The 21,739-nt window shown below is 31.0% G+C and overlaps 1 protein-coding gene across 3 annotated transcripts in view; it reads right to left on the reverse strand.

Annotated features, from left to right (window-relative positions):
* Positions 1-19,122, reverse strand: part of LOC134721693 (H(+)/Cl(-) exchange transporter 7-like) — a 59,760-nt gene extending 40,638 nt beyond the window's left edge. For 2 of the 3 annotated variants that reach the window (XM_063584859.1, XM_063584858.1), the window contains exons 1-4: positions 19,004-19,122; positions 16,084-16,116; positions 4,167-4,334; positions 3,477-3,551 (exon numbers count right to left, since the gene is read on the reverse strand). In XM_063584859.1, the coding sequence (XP_063440929.1) occupies positions 3,477-3,551; positions 4,167-4,334; positions 16,084-16,116; positions 19,004-19,102 (375 nt within the window). In that variant the 5' untranslated portion in view covers positions 19,103-19,122. The remainder of the gene's footprint in view (positions 1-3,476; positions 3,552-4,166; positions 4,335-16,083; positions 16,117-19,003) is intronic. The other variant, XM_063584860.1, reaches the window with a different exon arrangement.
* Positions 19,123-21,739: the final 2,617 nt, after the last annotated feature.

Raw genomic sequence — 21,739 nt, forward strand, 5'->3', positions numbered from 1 at the left:
TTGACTTATTTGTAGGTCTTACTTTGCTGAACATTATTGCTGTTTACAGTTTATCTCTATCTATTATAGTATTCAAGATAATAACCAAAAACTGCAAAATTTCCTTAAAATTACCAATTTTAGGGCAGCAACCCAACAACAAGTTGTCGGATTCATCGGATAATTTGTGAGGGAATAGATCTTATTCTAATGGACATTTAAATCTTTAAAGATTTGCCCTAAAATGTCTTGGTTTCAAAGATATAAATCAAAAACTACATTTTACCACTATGTTCTAATTTTAGCCATGTCGGCCATTTTGTTTGGAAGGCGGGGTCATCAGACACATTTTCTAAACTATATACCACAATGATAATTGTGGCCAAGTTTGGTTATATTTGGCCATGCAGTTTCAGAGAAGAAGATTTTTGTACAAGTTACAAAAACATGACGAAAAGTTGTTAAAAATTGACTATTAAGGGCAATAACTCCTTAAGGGGTTGACTGACAATTTTGGTCATGTTGACTTATTTGTAGGTCTTACTTTGCTGAACATTATTGCTGTTTACAGTTTATATCTATCTATTATAGTATTCAAGATAATAACCAAAAACTGCAAAATTTCCTTAAAATATCCAATTCAGGGGCAGCAACCCAACAACAGGTTTTCTGATTCATCTGAAAATTTCAGGGCAGATAGATCTTGACCTGATCAACAATTTTATCCCATGTCAGATTTGCTCTAAATGTTATGGTTTCAAAGATATAAGCCAAAATATACATTTTCCCCCTGTGTTCTATTTTTAGCCATGGCGGCCATCTTGGTTGGATGGCGAGGTCACCGGACACATTTTTTAAACTAGATACCCCAAGGATGATTGTGGCCAAGTTTGGTTAGATTTGGCCCAGTAGTTTCAGAGGAGAAGATTTTTGTAAAAGTTTACGGACGACGGACGACGGACGACGGACGACGGACGCAGGACGACGGACGACGGACGCCAAGTGATGAGAAAAGCTCACTTGACCTTTCAGGTCAGGTGAGCTAAAAAGGTGATCCATTGTCACTAGATAATTACCGTCCTATTTCTCTTTTAAATATTGACATGAAACTTCTATCGTACGCTCTAGCACAACGATTGAAAAAAATCTTACCAAAACTGATTAAAGAAGATCAGACTGGATATGTTAAAAATAGATTTATTGGTTTTAATCTTAGACAGATACAAGATATTATAGATTTTACTGATTTATACAAAATTGAGGGGGCTATAGTCTTTGTTGATTTTTCTAAAGCATTTGACTCTCTAGAATGGAATTTTATGTTTTCAGTTTTAAAACATTTTGGATTTAATGAATCTTTTATAAGATGGGTTAAGACTTTATATAGTGATATTCAAACATGTGTAATGAATAATGGTTGGATATCTGAGGTCTTTAAAAACACAAGAGGTATACGTCAAGGGTGTCCTTTATCTGCATTATTATTTGTTTTATCTGTGGAAATTATGGCTTCCAGATTAAGAAGCAATACTGATTTTAAAGGTATCAGAGTCAAATTAGATTGCAAAAATCATACTATAAAAATTTCGCAACTGGCAGATGATACTACTTTATTTTGTTGTTCTAAATATGATGTTCAAGTAGCTATGAATGAAATTGAAATTTTTGGTTCTTATTCAGGGCTGAAATTAAATAGAAACAAAAACAGAGGGGTTATGGGTAGGAAAACTTAAATCTTGTAAAGACAAAATTGAGGGAATCAACTGGAGCAATGGACCAGTTAAGACTCTTGGCATTTACTTTGGGCATTGTACGGAGGAATGTGATAAACTAAATTGGGAAAATAAGATTGAAAAGATGAATAAATTATTTTATTCTTGGCAAAAAAGAAATCTTACTATTTTTGGAAAAATTTTGATAATTAAAACATTAATTGTGCCCATTTTTACTTTTGTGGGATCTGCTTGCAGAGTTCCAGAGAAATTTTTAAAAGAAATAGAAAAAAGTTGTTTTAAATTTATTTGGGATAATAAACCAGATAAAGTAAAAAGAAATTCAATTATTAGTCCATATGAAAAGGGGGGTTTGAATATGATAGATATCAGAAGTTATTTCACCGCTCTAAAAGCTATGTGGGTAAAAAGATTAGTAAATGATTGTGAAGGAAGTTGGACAATTATACCTCAACACTATTTTTATAATTTTGGGTCAAACTGGTTAGTGTTTCAAACAAACAGTGGGGATAAGACAGACGAAAGCATTGAAAACATCCCAGAATTTTATAAAGATATTATTAAATGTTGGAAATTAACTGGGGGAGGTCTAACAAAAAAACCAGAAACATTTACAGATATAAGAAAACAAATATTATGGAACAATAAATTTATTAAATTTGAAAATAAAGCTATATTTTTAAAATATTGGATTATTTATGTAAATGATATCATAGATGAAAAAGGTTGTATTTCTCAAGACATAATTTTAAATAAACTAAAAAATAAATCAAACTGGATGGCTGAAATTAATTTAGTTAAGAAATCTATACCAAAAGACTGGGCAGCAATTTTAAAATCGGAAAATTCTATAAAAAGTATTGTTAATATAAAAAGAAACCAATTTATATTGAATGGTTTACCTATAAAATTAGAAGCATTAACAAATAAACTTGTATATAAGTCTCTGATAAATAAAAAAATTGAACCACCCAAAAAATGGCTGCGTATATTTGATATAGATGATGTGTTATATCAAAACTATCTATATAAATTTTTATTCAAATATTTAAAAGAAAATAAACTTAGAATTTTTAGATGGAAATTACTACAACATATTCTACCTACAAAGAAACTTTTATGCAGGTGGAAAATTGTAAACAATAGTTCTTGTAATTTTTGTACACAAGAAGAAGATTATGATCACTTCTTTATACTGTGTCCGTATTTAAAACTTTTTTGGAATAAAATAAATGAAGTTTTAAATAACAGTAAAATAACTTTTAAAGTAAAACTAAGACACTTAGTATTTGGATATAAAACTTCTGAAGAAGAATATTTTGACTTAAACTATTTTTTAACAATTGTGGGCTTTTCAATTTATAAAGCCTACTACATATCTGATCAAAAGACAAAAAATGTCAATGTTTACTCAATTTTTCGCAATGAGTTCAATAGAAGAGTATGTTTGAAGGTTAAAAGTAATGTTTTAGCAACTATTAGAAAACATATTACGTGATTAATCGATATTATCTAATATATATATATATATATGATGTAAAAAATGTAATATGTATTTTGCAACTAATCACTACCCTGAGTGATTAGTGGATTGTAACAGGGAACATCAGGAGCAGCTTGGACTCTTGAATGATATTGTAACAAGCCAATATTTGAAATAAATATTTATTTATGTTGTTAAAAAAAAAAAAAAAATTAAGGAAATTCATTTAATATTTGTTTGGAACAAAATCTAATATGTGCTACCAATCTCTGTTTACTGACCTCCCATTTTGAAACTAGCCTCTTTCTGAACTTTGGTGCTTCAATCCCATACTGCTTCAGTCTTTTTTGTATGTCCTGTAATAATAATTAATGGTAATTTAGAATAAAGTTTAACATTGTAATATAACACCAATTACAAGTAAAATGTTTGCCTACTTTTGTTATGGGAGTGAATTGATGTCCAGGTCAAAAACTAATTAATGTGACATGAGGATAAGCCTTCCTTTCAACAAAACAACACCATGAGCTGGATTTTGAACAAGCTAGTTGACAAGGTAACAGTCTACAAGAAAAGCATGTCACAAACTAACATTACCAGTATTCCAATTCCCAGCCGACTAATTTTGCTTTTTTTAATGCACTTTTCCACCATCTCAATGATTTCCAACTCTTAAGTCGAGCCTAGGGTACCACTAGATCAAGAACGCAGAGAGTGGTATGCCAAAATACATTCATTGTTGATAGACACAAAGAGTGTTTACCCAAAATTAATTTAAAGAGCAGCAGAATATAATATATATTTACTACAAGCATTCAAAAATAATGATTTTCATATTTGAAAGGATCAAACAAACACTATAAAAAATTAAATACAATAAAAAAATCTTTAGGTTGGTTCTTGGTTTCATAAATAATTAAATAAGCTGATAAGCCTACCAATCTCCCATATACCAAGTTATAACTACTTACTCTGAACTTTGAGGATAATAATGCTGTAATACTGTTGTGCGTAAGTGTGTCACTTGTGTCGGCCATTTGTCCTTTAAGCTCATTCTCAAACTGTAGAATGGTTGTTTCATCACAGGGGAGTTCATCGAGAGCGTCATGGTAGGAATCAGCAACAGGTGTCACTGTAAACTAGAAAATAAAATCCATGAAAAGGTTATTTATAAGTATTAATATGTATGTATACAAAAAGACAATCTTCAAATTGAGAAATATGTTAGAATATTTTCTATAACACTGAGTTTGCTTCATACAATTTACAACCTGAAAATTTGGAAAGACTTCCTTTTGAACCTGCCTCATAATTATCTCATGACAATTTCAAAAGGAACATTTTGGCCTATTACCATTACAAATTACCATTACCAAAAAGTTGTATGCATGTATTTCTGACAATTTTTTTATACAAAAGAATGTACTTGTCATGCTTGTTATGTATGGTATATATTGAAAATGACTAAACAAATACCCCTTTGCTTTCATATGTAAAATGATGCAAGTGTTCGGTAAACAGGAAGTAGTTGAGTGATGAACCTGAAAACACATCATTAGGAATAGCTGACTTATAAGTTATATAAACCCTAAAACCAAATTTCATAAATCCTTGAATTGTAGTTTCTGAAAACTAGAGGCTCTCAAGAGCCTGTATCACTCACCTGATTCTACTTGGGTTTTTGAAATCATATAAAAATATAAAATTTGGATAAAAAGTAACAACACTTGGCATGCACCTCATTAAGAAAGGAACATTTATGCTAAGTTTGCTTTCATTCAATTCAGTGGTTCTCTAAAAGAAGTCATTTGTATGCATTTCCCATAGGGTCCTATGTTAAACTAAGTCCCCTGCTGACCCATCTTGGATAATGGATCAGCCACAAAGTAACAACACTTGGTCAGCACCTCATAGGGAACATTCATACCATGTTTGGTTTTATTCCATTCAGCGGTTCTCTAAAAGAAGTCATTTGTATGCATCTCCCATAGGGTCCTATGTTAAACTAAGTCCCCCGCTGGGGGTCAACTTAGATGATGGATCAGCCATAAAGTAACAACCCATGGTTAGCACCTTAGAGGGAACATTCATGCCATGTTTGGTTTTATTCCATTCAGTGGTTCTCTAAAAGAAGTCATTTGTATGCATCTCCCTTAGGGTCCTATGTTAAACTAAGTCCCCCGCTGGGGGTCAACTTGGATGATGGATCAGCCACAAAGTAACAACCCATGGTTAGCACCTTAGAGGGAACATTCATGCCATGTTCGGTATTATTCCATTCAGCAGTTCTCTAAAAGAAGTCATTTGTATGCATTTCCCATAGGGTCCTATGTTAAACAAAGTCCCCCGCTGGGGGTCAACTTGGATGATGGATCAGCCACAAAGTAACAACCCATGGTAAGCACCTCATAGGGAACATTCATGCCATGTTCGGTTTTATTCCATGCTGTGGTTCTCTAAAAGAAGTCATTTGTATGCATTTCCCATAGGGTCCTATTTTAAACTAAGTCCCCCGCTGGCGGCCATCTTGGATGATGGATCGGCTACAAAGTAACAACACTTGGCCAGCACTTCATAAGGAACATTCATGCTATGTTTGGTTTCATTCCATTCAGTGGTTCTCTAAAAGAAGTCATTTGTATGCATTTCCCATAGGATCCTATGTTAAACTAAGTTCCCCGTTGGCAGCCATCTTGGATGATGGATTGGCTACAAAGTAACAACACTTGGTCAGCACTTCAAAGGGAACATTCATGCCATGCTTGGTTTCATTCCATTCAGTGGTTCTCTAAAAGAAGTCATTTGTATGCATTTCATATAGAGTCCTATGTTAAACTAAGGTCCCTGCTGGCGGCCATCTTGGATGATGGATCGGCTACAAAGTAACAACACTTGGTCAGCACCTCATAGGGAACATTCATGCCATGTTTGGTTTCATTCAATTTAGTGGTTCTCTAAAAGAAGTCATTTGTATGCATTTCCCTAAGGGCTTATGTTAAACTAAGTTCCACGCTGGCGGCCATCTTGGATGATGGATCAGCTACAAAGTAACAACACTTGGTCAGCACCTCATAGGGAACATTCATGCCATGTTTGGTTTCATTCCACTCAGTGGTTCTCTAGAAGAAGTTCTAAATGTAAAAAGTTAACGACGACGCCGGACAACGACGCTGGAAGACGTAGCCAGACGGCAAGTGGTGAGAAAAGCTCACTTGGCCCCTTCGGACCAGGTGAGCTAAAATGTGAAGGGAAATATTCATGGAATGGACAGAAATAAATAAAAAATAATGCTATAAAGGCTAATTTATCACAATTTTAACAACTTATTCCTATTTTTATGGTTTTTAAGACAGAAAAAAAATCTCACAGGATTGAGATTTCAACATTTGGTATCAGAAAATATGTTTGGTTAAAGTTTATTTAAACAAAAAATCGAAATAGCTCTCCATTCAATTGTTATGTACAGATCAATAGAACATAGATCAGAGAGGGTGATATAGTATATATACCATTCCCCTGAATTAAACATTGTTAACCAATTCTATAAACATTTGTATACTGTTCAAGTTAGAGAAAAAAAGGACATTGATCTTTAACACTTACTTCATATACATAAGTACAAAAAATACAACAAAATTAATTTAAAATGCTTAAAAAAATGAAAACCAAAAACATTATCATTAAGTTTGGCACTTTGTAGATAAAACATAAATGACAAATGGCTCTACAAACAAAATAATCACAACCATTAGCAGCCTACATTCAATGACACTTTACAATAAAATCAATGTTTTAACACTCACTGCATTCACAGAAACAAATACAACACAAATATCTGATTATATATAAGTCATCAGTCATTCACTATAGATATCAACATTCATGAATCTGTACCCAAATTAAGATTTTGTAAGCCAATTTTTTATTCTATTTATTCTTCTGTTTATGTATATATGCCACACAAACAGAAGGATAAATAGAATAAAAATTACAACCATAATATATAATTTCCAACTGAATTATTTTCATTTATCAAATATTTGACTTTTCATCTTTTTAGTTTTTTTAAGCACGACCAAAGAGTACATGTATATCTAACCACAAATTCAAATGTTTAAAAAAGTAAACATTACATAGACTGTAATGTATTTAGATAATTTGGGCAAAAAATTTTACTTTTTGAATCACATTTTTCCCCCCTTCAATTTTTGAAAATTGGCCCCAAAAATGAAAGAAACTTCATTCTCATTTTTCTACTAGAAAAAAAGACATACTAGACAATGTATAAAACTACACAGTGATCTTTATTCTAATTCTATTTAACAAAATACTTTTAAAATCCTGTTCACACCAAAATTCTAAAACTTTTCTTTAACAAGGGAGATAACTTATATTATTTAGCTTAAATAAGGGAGTTAACTCAGATTACATTATACCCTGTTTATTTACTATTTTGATTTAAAATAAGGATTTTGTAGAGTAACAAAATCTCTTCTCTCATTTTCTGATAAAATATTATTCAAGCATATTATACAAATTTCTTCTCTTTTAATCTGGTTACATTAATCATCTTCTTGTTGAATGGTTTTGGAAGGACAGTTACCGGTAGTTCTTCTTGCTCACAAAGCCTTGTACAATACATTTTAATGTTTATGGTAACAAAGTTCAGATTATAAACAAAACCAAAATACTTTACCAAAAACATAGATGTTGGGATTTATCTTATCTCAAACAAACGCCATGTTGATCGAACTTCAATTACACTCTTTCATAAATAAATTTCTTTTTTTATTTTAATCAGCAGACTATTTATAATTCAGTTTGATGCAATTTAAAACTATCTGAATTAGACTACATTTGATACTATTACTTGGCATGAAGCTGTTTTCGACCAATTTAAACCTTGAGAAATCAGATAATTATCTACACATCAAAACATCTACACATGTTGCAAAATAAATAAATCATGGCATTCCTAACAAAATTAAACAAATTAATCCAGACCTTTCCCCATACCCATAGAACATAATGAAGCTAATTCTTACAGAAATATTGATGAGTGTGCAATTTACTGAGAAAGGTTTACTATAAAATCAGCAAAACAAAAGCCCCAGAGACATTGTGATGTAAAATTAACCAACTCCTATCATCTGGCCTAATTATTTATTGATTATATTCCTTATCTAACATGATATTCTATATAACTTGTTTAATAAAATATATTATATAGAAACATTAACAGTATCTAAATGTCAAACAAATGATCTTTAACATTGGTAATACTTTTTATTGTTTCGACCCCTTTAGAACTTTCTGTACTTTTCATAATGCTACGATCATTCTCTACTTTTCATCCCAACTCAGCAGTTTCATTGCTACGATCACCTTATGAACTTCCCATACTTTTTATCTCAAATCAGCATACAAATTCATTGTTACTACAACTTTCTACACTTTCATTCAACATGCTTTATTTTTACATACTGTCAAGATATGATACATCTATGAGGTGTTAGTCTGAAAGGGTATATCTAATTATAACACCAACATGACCAATGTATCATGCTTACAGCGAAAAGAGAGATTTTGATAAATAAGGAGGGTGTGGGCTGGTCTTTTAGCAATGTAATCTTTTAGTAAAGGATGATATATGCAAGATGTCCATTGACCTATAATGGTTTACTTTTATAAATTGTTATTTGGATGGAGAGTTGTCTCATCGGCACTCATTACCACATCTTCCTATATCTACTTAAACATATATTCACATTTAATTCAAAAAAAATTTAAAGAAAAAAAAGAAAATTCTAAACAAAAAATCAAATACAATAGGCATGCAAAATATGGATTGTTATATTTGTTTTAAAGTAAATATATGTCCTCTTGTTTTTTTAATTTGTTTTATTCTTTCAAGTCCATTTGGACTTAAAATTTTATTATAATTTCTTTACAAAATGTATCAAAATTTCTCTGAGAACTTTATATAACTTTTCCCAAGTCAAAGACAGAATTATTTAAAACCTACCGTAATATTAGAATCTGTTCTACAAAACGTTACTTCCTTTTTCCGTTGCAATTTCGTCATTTAACAAATTAAAAAGTTTTCTTTATTTATTAAATGCACTCCTGATTAAAAGTTTATTATTTATCCTAATATGTGAATAAATTTTAATCTTTTGAGCTTTTAATACATAATGAGATTATTCATAGTTGATATTTTATTAGTTTATACATTATAACAACAGATCAACAAGGAGCTAGGTGTGTATTGTGTTTTTGTTTTGTTTTTATAACTACATCACTTTCAAATCAGTTGGCTGTATCAATTTCAATCAATGGTTTTAGTTTCTAATGAACATCATCACTTTTCATTTTTAATGTTTATTTTTTTGTCACTGAACTTATACAATTCAATGTTTGCTCCCGATCTAACTGCCTGAAACAAGTTTGACAAGGTTAATGTTCTTATAAGTTACCGGTAATTCACTTTAAAATACCTTGTTAAATAACTTTGAAGTTGATTTTTTCTCTTTTTTTAAAATCAACTGAGCTTAGTATTTAACTTCTAATTAATCTTGAAGAAGGTTCAATTAAATTCCATCATTTTGGTGAATTGTGACCTTCATTCAAATCTTAAATCAAACAGGAAGCATAGAAGTAAATATATAAAAATAATGAACAGCTTAAATGCCTAGAAAAAGACATAATGTCAGCCTGAAACCTAAATTTCATGGATCCATAAAATTGTTTTAAGCTTGAAAGAAATGCTAATAATTTGCCCTTTAGATTTCCCCAAGGGTGACTGGGGTAACAAAATATGGTCACTTGGTGGCAGTAAAACGCTTGCCGAAGTGGGGTGTCCATTTGGCTGTGCGGGATGTATCAATTTCACAGTCAGGTCCAGTCAGAATGGGGATGTTAAATCGGATGCCTCATGTAAAGAGAGTGCAACGCTCTTTGCACATTAAGAACCCTTGCAACAACTCTTTGAGGGGTCCGTAGATGGCCTGTTGCAAGGCAAAATTTCTGTCCCTATCCAATTTAACCTCATTTTCTAGTGACAGTCCAAATTTCCCCAACTGAATGACCTCTATTATGACACATAAGTTAAGACCTATCTATTGTTTTATTGTTAACTTACTCTCGTCCTGAACATGCATGATAAATTTGCCACTGGACATTTAAGCAACCAACAATCAAATCAATCTTTAGATTTGATTTGAACATGTGGTACTACAAGAAGCAAACAAAACTTTTTTTCTTGTGAGATAAAAAGTTTCATTTAAGGACAATCAATGTCCTATTTGCTCTGAATATCTCAAAGAGGTAGGACTTATTTGCCCTGAATTTATTACACATTATTCCACATTTTTTACCCCCTTGCAATAATTTTTTCCTGTCCTTTCAAATTTGATATTACCTATTACTCGATCTACATGAGCCCAATCCTTCAAAATGAAAAATACCTGAAAACAGTCCCTCCAGTACATTATTGTATGTCTATTAGACAAATCTGTCTGGCTGATTGATTTGGCATGCTCAATATTTAGTGAAATATCCCTCATTAATATTAAGAAAGAGGACAATTCATACAAAGTCTGACTGATTGTTGCTTGATTAATGTCCAGTAACAAATACTTCGTGCTTATTTAGGAAAAAAAGCAACTCAATTTGACTGTGTGATTTTGTTTCATTAATTTCCACTAATTCTGACATGCATATGTAGGAAGAAAACATATCAGATTGACTGACTGATTGTTGCTTCATTAATCTTCAGTCACAAATATTTCAAGCATATTGAGGAATATAACATTCAATTTGACCACCTGATTCTTGTTTGATATATGCCCTGTGCCAAATATTTCATGCATATTCAGGAAGAAAACAGGCCAATTTTTGACTGACTAATTGCTGCTTAATTTATGTTCAGTGGCAACTATTTCATGCATATCATGGAGGAAAAAAAGTCAGCTTGACTTCCTGATTGCTGCTTCATAAATGTCAAATAGCAAAAAAAAAGAAAGCTCAAGAAAGAAAACGAATCAGTTGTCAATTGACTCATTAAATTTATCATGACTTCTTCATTGATGTTCAGTGGCAAATATGTGATGCATATTCAGGAAGAAAAGTTTGACTAACTGATTTTGCTTAATAATGATTAAAGTGACAATTTTATCATGCATTGAACATCATAATTCAAAAAGAAAACAAATATGTTTGTCTGACTGATTATTGCTTAAATAATGTTCAATTTCAAAAATTTCATACATATTTACTACAAGAGAACAAATCAGTAAGACTGATTGCTGCTTCATTGATGTTCAGTGGCAAATATCTCATTCATTATTCAAGAAGAGAGAGAGATATTTTCTTATAACTGAATATGAATTGGATTTTGTAGATCTGTACCCGTAGTAAATTATTTGCTACTTTGGAAAGAATAAAATAATCAAAACCATATGAAGGATAATATTTGGATGCTAGTTGTTTAAATAAGCAAAGGAAAAGACAAATGAAATTACACCATGGAATATTTCTTCTTAAACTTAATACATGTATAAACATTAATAACTAACTGTTATCATGTTTGGTGGTAGTTAAGCTTGGGAGACTAACCTAGCTTACAAAAAATACAATTTTCTCATAACATTTTCATTTTTATAATGGTTAAATACTTTATTTTACATAAAATTTCCCAGCTTTAATTCCTCTTTTATTATAAAAACCTAACTATCTACTTTAGAAAATGTCTACACTTTAAAGCTCTGTGTATAAATTTCTACACTAAGTACTAAATGAATGGTGAAAAGAAAGAAGAAAGGCATACTGATGAAAAAAATGACAGTCCTACTATGTAAAAAATAAAACACATACCAATTGAGTCTCTTCTACTAGTTTTGTAAAATTTTTGTTAAAATCCATGATTCAAACAATTTGTCATGTTACTAAACACAATCTATCATCACACACATGAATACCATGACAATTTACCACAATCCATGACAATTTACCACAATCCTCCTCCAAAGTCACTGTACTTCAATGCAATTATTTTTTTTCTGAAAAGTTCATCAGTATCTTAAACAAGTTTATACAATTTTTTCCAATATCCTAGATTGAAGTTATAATTTTTTTCTGAAAAGTTCATCAGTATCTTAAATAAGTTTATACAATTGTTTCAAATATAATCCTTGATTGAAGTTATAATTTTTAATCATTTAGCACAAATACTGCAATTTCTATTCTAAATCTTGATAATTTTCCAAATGGATCAAAACTGGCACATTATGTCAGATTATACTTTTTGTTTTTACATACATATCACATATTCCTTAAAGATAAATCTAAATCTTCTTCAGAGGAAAAAGAAAGGTTTTTATTTACACATCCAATAACCTGCACTTTTTCCACAATATCTGTTATTTGCCTATCTTCTCTAATATAAACACAGCTTAAAGAATTTACAATGCTTTTCCATATGTTAGTACTGTAAAATTTAAATGATTGCTAATGTTTCAATCATTTCATCTTTAATGAAATACAAATTAGAAATCTTTGCCTTCAAATATTCCATCAGCATTGAAAAAAACCACAAATATATGTTCTATTTACAAGATAAAGCACAGTTAAATTAATTCAATAATATTTTTTTCAGCAAGCACAACAGTGTATAAAGTTCTTATTCTAACATAGAATTATGTAGCCCAACATAGTATTAAATATGATCAGAATATAATTGGCCAAACAATATACTATATTTGCATAATATATCTTTTAAAGTTCAATCCTTTACTGAGTTGTGTTAGAAATTTTTGAAAGCAGCTCCTTTAGTTCCAAATAATAATGGTAAATTTAAATATTCCATACTTTTTAATATTTTCCTTTTTCATAATCACAATATAAAGCAACAATTCAACCTCCTAACTTTAACAAACTCCAATCTTTATCCAATTAATTGGCACTTTCTTAAATCCATACACAAAGAATTCATTCTGTTTTCCATTTAAATAATGAACACTAGCAATTTTCACACAATAAAGTCTGAGCGTTGAAATACATTACCTTTTCTGTAAGTTCTATTTCAAAGTTTACTCTCAATTGTTTCTGTGACTGAAGGAACATAATACAATGTATAACACTTGGGTACTGCTCTTATAGATCAATCATTACTTTTTATTTCAAACAAATACTATTGGCAATTCTGACGTTAAAAAGAATAATAAAATGATACCTACAAACTTCTTATTCAAACTAACTACATAAAAACAGATCAATTTCTCACCGATGTTTGGATAATATATAAAAAATTTAAAACTTTGTTCACTTACTTTTGCGCCATCCATTTGTAACAGTAAGAATTAATCTTATATTTTCTCACTTCCAAATGCCAATTTTTGTCCCGAATGACAGACTGTATATTTACCCGGGAAATTATCATACATTTTATCACCTTCTCACTATATATCAAAGCGACATTCTAAAGGTCTCGCGCCTAATAAAGTTTTTGATATCATTTGATAAGCCAAGAATTTACTGGTTTCCTTTCAAGAGTTATCGAAATTAACTTTGTAAGTGTTTATCTTTTATGTATAAACAAAAATGTCCTTTTCTTAATCAAAAAAGATTATTATATATATGCATACATGTATGCCAGATTTTAGAAAATTAAAATATTTCTTTTTACAATTAATATAGTCCTTAAACTTAAGATGGCTAATTATTTTTGATACATGTACCATACATATAACATTTCTATAATTAAGTCATAAAAATCTTTTTCAGTATTTTTTCTGCTTGTGACAGACTTCTGAATTTGAAAATTAAAAAAAAAAGCTTTTAGTAGTATTATAGTCTTATAATGTAAGTGCAAGTCAGTGTCATCATCAATTTTATTTCTATCTTAATAAAAACTAGAATACACCCGTATTATCGCGGGTCCGTGTATAACTATGCGTATGCCTTATTTTAGTATTGGTATTGTCATCTGATAAAGTCATGCCGTTTATAAGATGCACAGTTTTCTCTGCTTTCAAAAATCTTTCTGTTTAAACCCGTCCACCTTGGGGAAATTGGGGAAATTTATGATTCTTGTTTATTCCTATCGAAAAGTTTATCCTATAACAAAAACATTTTTCACATAAATATTCTAAATAGATTAGTAAACACTGAGTAACAAATACAGCAAAAGATTAACTCTATAGCAGAAACATTCTAAAGATATCTGCAAAATAAATATAAAGGTAAAACACTCAGTTATAATTTAAAAGGACTGAAAAATATTCTTGTATGACTGAATCAATTAACAAACAAGCATGTGTCCAGTACATGGATGCTCCACTTACACTATCATTTTCTATGTTTAGTGGACTGCACTGTGCAGTTTGGGTAAAAACTAATTTGGCATTAAAATTTAGAAAGATCACATAGAGAACATGTGTAATAAGTTCAACTTCATCAAAAACTATCCTGACCAAAAACTTAACCGGAGGCAGGACAGACTGACAAACAAATGAACAGACGAACAAACACGGCACAGACCTAGAAACAAAATGCCTTAAGTCATTGTAAGCGGGCATAAATGTATCCTAAATAATTTTTGGATTTCAAACCCGAAGAAAGATACATATGAAAATTTTATCTATATAAATAGAAACAATTTAGATTTAAATCACTAATAATAAGAATACAGTATATCAAAGCACAAACTCATAATATCAAACTGACATCAATTAATAAACTCTATATTTTTATTATTTATATAAAGCATGCAGAGTTGTTATTTTTAATCATGCACGATTTTTTGCATACAATATATAGATGTCAATGCACATGATACTACAGAATGAATATATATTAACATGCATGTGTTACATCTGGACAAAATGTACTTTAATGAAAATTTGCTACTTGACAACATCAAAAGCATAGCAAGGTCATGCAATCATCTTCAAGGTCATGCGATCATCTTACTTATATCAGGTTGTACTATTATCACAATATGAGGCCAAAAATAAAACAATTAGGTGTGGTACAAATTACCGTACAATGTAATTTTCACTGTCAAAAATTCCTATTTGGGATATAATTTCCATAAATCCACTCACATATTATAACAAATTGACATACATGACATAGGTATATGGCATTCAGTTGCATGAAAATAGTTGTTAGATATATATATATATCCCAATTTCATACATTGTAAACTTAACTAATTTAAGTTCTGTTACAAATTTCTAATAGATTCCAGAATTGCATGAATTTATCTGTTTATATGATTTGTATTGTGAAAAGGGTAAATACCCCAATGCAACTTAATAAAAAAGCTAATGTTATTCATGAATAAAGAATATCAAGTGATTAAGACTCTCAATTCTGGTTCTGATTTTCTATATCATGACACAAGGCCTATATTATACTTGAAGAGACTATGGAGATCTGAGGGTTCTCACTTAGATAAATACATGTACATGAATTCTGAACTACAGAAATTTTGACTTTGACTCACCATTTTCTAAACTGGTGAGTTCATAGACATGATAGATGTAACAAGAATGTATGCTGTATTTGCAGAGTCGAGATAAATAACATTTAAAACCAAATTCAAAAATTAATCCTAATTTGTTGTTATAATCATGCAAAGTTGGACTCATCAAAGCTGAAAATGGTGAGTCCCTTGACTTGTCTACATAAATCCCTCATGAAAACCCTGAATTATGTAGGAATTGTATAAAACATAATGTACAAGAAAAACATCAAAGAATATCCTCATTCATTTAATTAGTCTATCATTTAAATTCAGATTATTTTATCAGCAGTGCAAACATGCTCTATTAATACAAGTATTGCATGCAGTTTATACTGTATACCAGGGACTGGTTTTCTTACCTGACGATCCTTAACACACACTATTTGGACTTGCTATTGAAGAAATACATTAATATAAATATGATGTATGAGACAAATATTTATGTACATGTACAATACTAATATTTTTTAAACTGTTTTCGCTAAGATATTTTTTGTCTTTTTTCAGTATTTCTTTTTCATGTTTTCATCTTTCTAATAACTGCATGTTTATGACTAGTGTGAAACAATTTACATGTAAGTAGGAAAACCAACAGTCTAATCTATATAAATTATGAGAAACAGTAAATACATGTATAATATAATACCATAGAAAGAAATATAGATGTATGAACATAAAATCAACTGTGTTGTCTCATACTAACATGACTAAGGAAAAGTAAAATGGAAACAACTACATAAAGTCAGAATGTCTAGAATGCTTTTTTTCTGTGTCTATCTATGTGAACTTGTATATATACTTGCCCATAGATCATTGAGAGTTACATGTAGTCTAGATAAAATATTGAATATTTCAAACATTTAATGTGGGGCCTTCATAGTTCAGCTGCTGCCTGATGGTGGAGAGTTTGACGCTCTCTGCCATTGTCTGAAGGCTATTTTTGGCTGTCATTTTCTGTAACTTTGTCTTAAGTACAATAACTATTGATTATACTAGATCAATGATCATGGCATTTCATATATATGACTAAAGGGAAGTTACTCAAACATAACTATATGTGCTCATATTGAAATTTTCTCTCTTCTTTAAATTTTTGTCAATTTTATGTTATTATTCTCCATTCCTTTTTTTAAAATAGCTTTATTTTAGTCCCCAGTCTCTTTTCTTTTTTTTTCATCTCATAATTATCTGAAAGCACCATCCATTTGCATATCTTATTTAATAAAAAATCAACTTGGAATAGCATTTTATACTCTTTTTGCTTATGTATCGAATTTGTAGAAATCCTTCCTTCAACATGTTCAATGGCATTTATAAAAATGTTGACTCATTAATATATTTTAGGCAACTACAATGACAAGCATAGAAGTGATAATAGTCAGACAGACAAAATGACAGAGTGGCTGCGGACTAGTTGTACAGGGTCATGCTTTTTAATTATTGTTTAGATAATATTTGCTCTTGAAATGAATTTATCATAAATAAAGATAAAAAAAAAACAATAACAAAATAAACTTGTCTTTCAGTTCTACTTTTGATAGTTTAGATACGAGTCAAAGAGATCCTGACAATTACAGCCACCATATTGTTACAAAAGAAATTACATGAATGATGATAACAAGAATTATTTACTGCAAATATTTTTTTTTAGGTAAAATGTGTGCTTTTGTTAGTTGAAATAACACTTTAATAGTCCTAAATCATTCCTCTTAATATATTATATATATACATATGTCACGATATCACAGTAGCATGGGTTCGAATCCCGGCGAGGGAAGAACCAAAAAATATATATACAACTCGTCTAAACATCAACCCAACAATGTTAGATCTGTAAATTTGTTTTCACAAATTTTTGGTTCTTCCCTCGCCAGGATTCCAACCCATGCTTCTGTGATATCGTGACACCAAATCGCCTGCACTGCTGCCGTCCCGCTAGACCACACGACCACCTGGGCTTTTAAAAAAAAGAGCTTTCGGTGGGCATGTGTTACCTTTCCACGTCAGTTTGTTGTCACTGACTCAGACGTACTTATATTGTAGAGTTGTCACTGACTCAGACGTACTTATGTATATATATATATATATTTATTTTCTGTGACTGTATCTTACATTAATTTGTAGGATCCTTTACTATAGATAATTAAGGTGATCTGTAACAATAACATCTTCATGCCTTATATATCATGTACTGTAGTACGTCGCTAGATTAACACTGCCGTGGAAAGGTAACACATGGCCAGCGAAAGCTCTTTTAAGTAGAGCCCAGGTGGTCGTGTGGTCTAGCAGGACGGCTGCAGTGCAGGCGATTTGGTGTCACGATATCACAGTAGCATGGGTTCGAATCCCGGCGAGGGAAAAATCAAAAATTTGCAAAAGCAAATTTACAGATCTAACATTGTTGGGTTGATGTGTAGACGAGTTGTATATATATATATATATATGTTATAGGTAAAAATCCTATATTGTGGTCAATCATTTCAATTTTTTAGCAAACTAAATAATATGAATTTGGTTAACATTGCTCTCTAAAATTTGGCTTATTTGATGTAACAATTCTTAAGATGGCTGCTGCAGTTCCAAATAATTATAAGGGAAAAACAAATGAGTATTTAAAATATTGGGGATGCTAACACTGATTTCCATATTACAAGTTCTAGAATAAAAAAAAATTGTTAAAATAAGTACAATTATCAAACAATTCAAGCACACCTCTTAGACTGCACTTGACTTCAGTAACTCAGCATGAGTTTTTATAACTTGTTAATATTGTTTAGTACTTTTGGTAAATCATAAATAAATGCTAGCACAACATGAACAAACATACAATGTACGAGTAATTATTGTTTGATATGTTTAAAATGCTAACACAAAAATCTCTCTAATAACATCTGCGGATTTTCTGTCAAAAATTGGCTTTTTTTAAACAAAGTCATTATTTACTACAACCTTTCTTGCAGTGAAACCTTTAATAAAAAGTTGCTCAACATTTTAACAGACTTTCAAATGAGTTTATAAATAATTATTGTAATAATTTATAAATAGTCTGTCCATTCCATATATATGGCATATATATTAGAATAAGATGATTAGCTGCATACTATAGAACTTAGCAGCAATTTTTTTGGGGTCTAAAATGATTGATGTTCAGTCTAAATTCTTTCCTAAGCTAGCCTATAGATAGTCTTTTCTTATATGCAGGTTATAATATCTACCAAGTCAATTTTTTTAATCATATGGTATTATATACATATATCACATTTCATTTCTATAGTTTACCTTAACTTTTGTCTTTTTATTTCTGACATCACCGTTCGAATCTTGTGTGTTATCTTGTTGTGTGGGCAGTTCGGTTGATTCTTCCGAAGGGGACTCCATAATACCCCAAGGACAAATTCCAAAAAACTGCTGCCGTCCCGCTAGACCACATGACCACCTGGGCTTTTAAAAAAAAGAGCTTTCGGTGGGCATGTTTTACCTTTCCACGTCAGTTTGTTGTCACTGACTCAGACGTACTTATATTGTAGAGTTGTCACTGACTCAGACGTACTTATGTATATATATATATATATTTATTTTCTGTGACTGTATCTTACATTAATTTGTAGGATCCTTTACTATAGATAATTAAGGTGATCTGTAACAATAACATCTTCATGCCTTATATATCATGTACTGTAGTACGTCGCTAGATTAACACTGACGTGGAAAGGTAACACATGGACAGCGAAAGCTCTTTTAAGTAGAGCCCAGGTGGTCGTGTGGTCTAGCAGGACGGCTGCAGTGCAGGCGATTTGGTGTCACGATATCACAGTAGCATGGGTTCGAATCCCGGCGAGGGAAAAATCAAAAATTTGCAAAAGCAAATTTACAGATCTAACATTGTTGGGTTGATGTGTAGACGAGTTGTATATATATATATATATATATATATGTTATAGGTAAAAATCCTATATTGTGGTCAATCATTTCAATTTTTTAGCAAACTAAATAATATGAATTTGGTTAACATTGCTCTCTAAAATTTGGCTTATTTGATGTAACAATTCTTAAGATGGCTGCTGCAGTTCCAAATAATTATAAGGGAAAAACAAATGAGTATTTAAAATATTGGGGATGCTAACACTGATTTCCATATTACAAGTTCTAGAATAAAAAAAAATTGTTAAAATAAGTACAATTATCAAACAATTCAAGCACACCTCTTAGACTGCACTTGACTTCAGTAACTCAGCATGAGTTTTTATAACTTGTTAATATTGTTTAGTACTTTTGGTAAATCATAAATAAATGCTAGCACAACATGAACAAACATACAATGTACGAGTAATTAATGTTTGATATGTTTAAAATGCTAACACAAAAATCTCTCTAATAACATCTGCGGATTTTCTGTCAAAAATTGGCTTTTTTTAAACAAAGTCATTATTTACTACAACCTTTCTTGCAGTGAAACCTTTAATAAAAAGTTGCTCAACATTTTAACAGACTTTCAAATGAGTTTATAAATAATTATTGTAATAATTTATAAATAGTCTGTCCATTCCATATATATGGCATATATATTAGAATAAGATGATTAGCTGCATACTATAGAACTTAGCAGCAATTTTTTTGGGGTCTAAAATGATTGATGTTCAGTCTAAATTCTTTCCTAAGCTAGCCTATAGATAGTCTTTTCTTATATGCAGGTTATAATATCTACCAAGTCAATTTTTTTGATCATATGGTATTATATACATATATCACATTTCATTTCTATAGTTTACCTTAACTTTTGTCTTTTTATTTCTGACATCACCGTTCGAATCTTGTGTGTTATCTTGTTGTGTGGGCAGTTCGGTTGATTCTTCCGAAGGCGACTCCATAATACCCCAAGGACAAATTCCAAAAAGCGTAATTTTTCTTCAAAAACAACCTTGACTGGTAATGGTTGTTATCGTGCTGAGAAAGAAGCATGACCTCTTGGCAGGATACCAGTGTACGTCAACATTTTCGTTGACAAAGTTTGGCGCCAAATTGAAATAAATCACGGTACCGAAAACTACATTAGACACGCAACTTACTACAACGATCTTTATTTAAGGCCGTATTAAAAACCCCAGCATATATGTTTCCACCCAGCGAGTTTACCAGAACATAAACAATAATGAAATTATTTCTAAATTCACATGCCTGCCAACTGTCACTATTTGTGGGGGATTTCCCTCATGAAAGCTCCCAAATAGATATTTTGAAAGAGCGTCCACAATATTCTTAAGCGGTAACAAAACAGTAAATTGTACAATGACTATAGGGTTTTTACAGCACGAAGAAGTCAAAAACAATCTTCACAGGGATGCAGCCTGGCTAATTACTTTCCATATATCCGTAAACTGAACTTAAATCCTATTTTCAAGTCAGTATACGGAAAGGAATAAGTTAAACCGCACACTGGTGGAAAACCCACAAAAAAAATATGTCAACGTTAAAATCTCTAATAATGAAATACAAATAGACGGGAAATACAAAAAAAAAAATTAAAAAACGTTGCTCACAGCTAGAGTCCCTGTGATCAGGGACATATATTTTGATAGATATACAGTGTTCCCGGGCCATGCAGCTGTGATGATAATCAGAGAATACATGTATATGTCTGTATATATAGTATACAACGGTATATGTTTCTGACATAAGCAGGAAATAAAAATACGATGCAAAAAGATGTACTTCAGTTGAAACCTTTAGATGCAGCATATCTTCAGTTATCATTAAAAAAAAACCGCCTCTTGATGCTGGATTTTCTCGATGTGTTGAAGATCAATTGGTGGCCTTCTGTTGTATTTTACTGTGCCTTTACTCTTTGGTCGGTTTGTTGTTTCTCTTGACAAATTCCCCATTTCCATTCCGTAAATTTATACAAATTAACTTGAAGCAGAAGAAATACCACCTGACTAGCGGAGAAGCATCAACGGTCTTTGGTTTGACCCGTCCGGGGTTTGAAACCACGACCTCTCTCGTTGTAGGCGATCGCAG

Source organism: Mytilus trossulus, chromosome 6 (genome assembly GCF_036588685.1).
Source record: "Mytilus trossulus isolate FHL-02 chromosome 6, PNRI_Mtr1.1.1.hap1, whole genome shotgun sequence".
In the NCBI taxonomy this organism is placed as follows: domain Eukaryota; kingdom Metazoa; phylum Mollusca; class Bivalvia; order Mytilida; family Mytilidae; genus Mytilus; species Mytilus trossulus.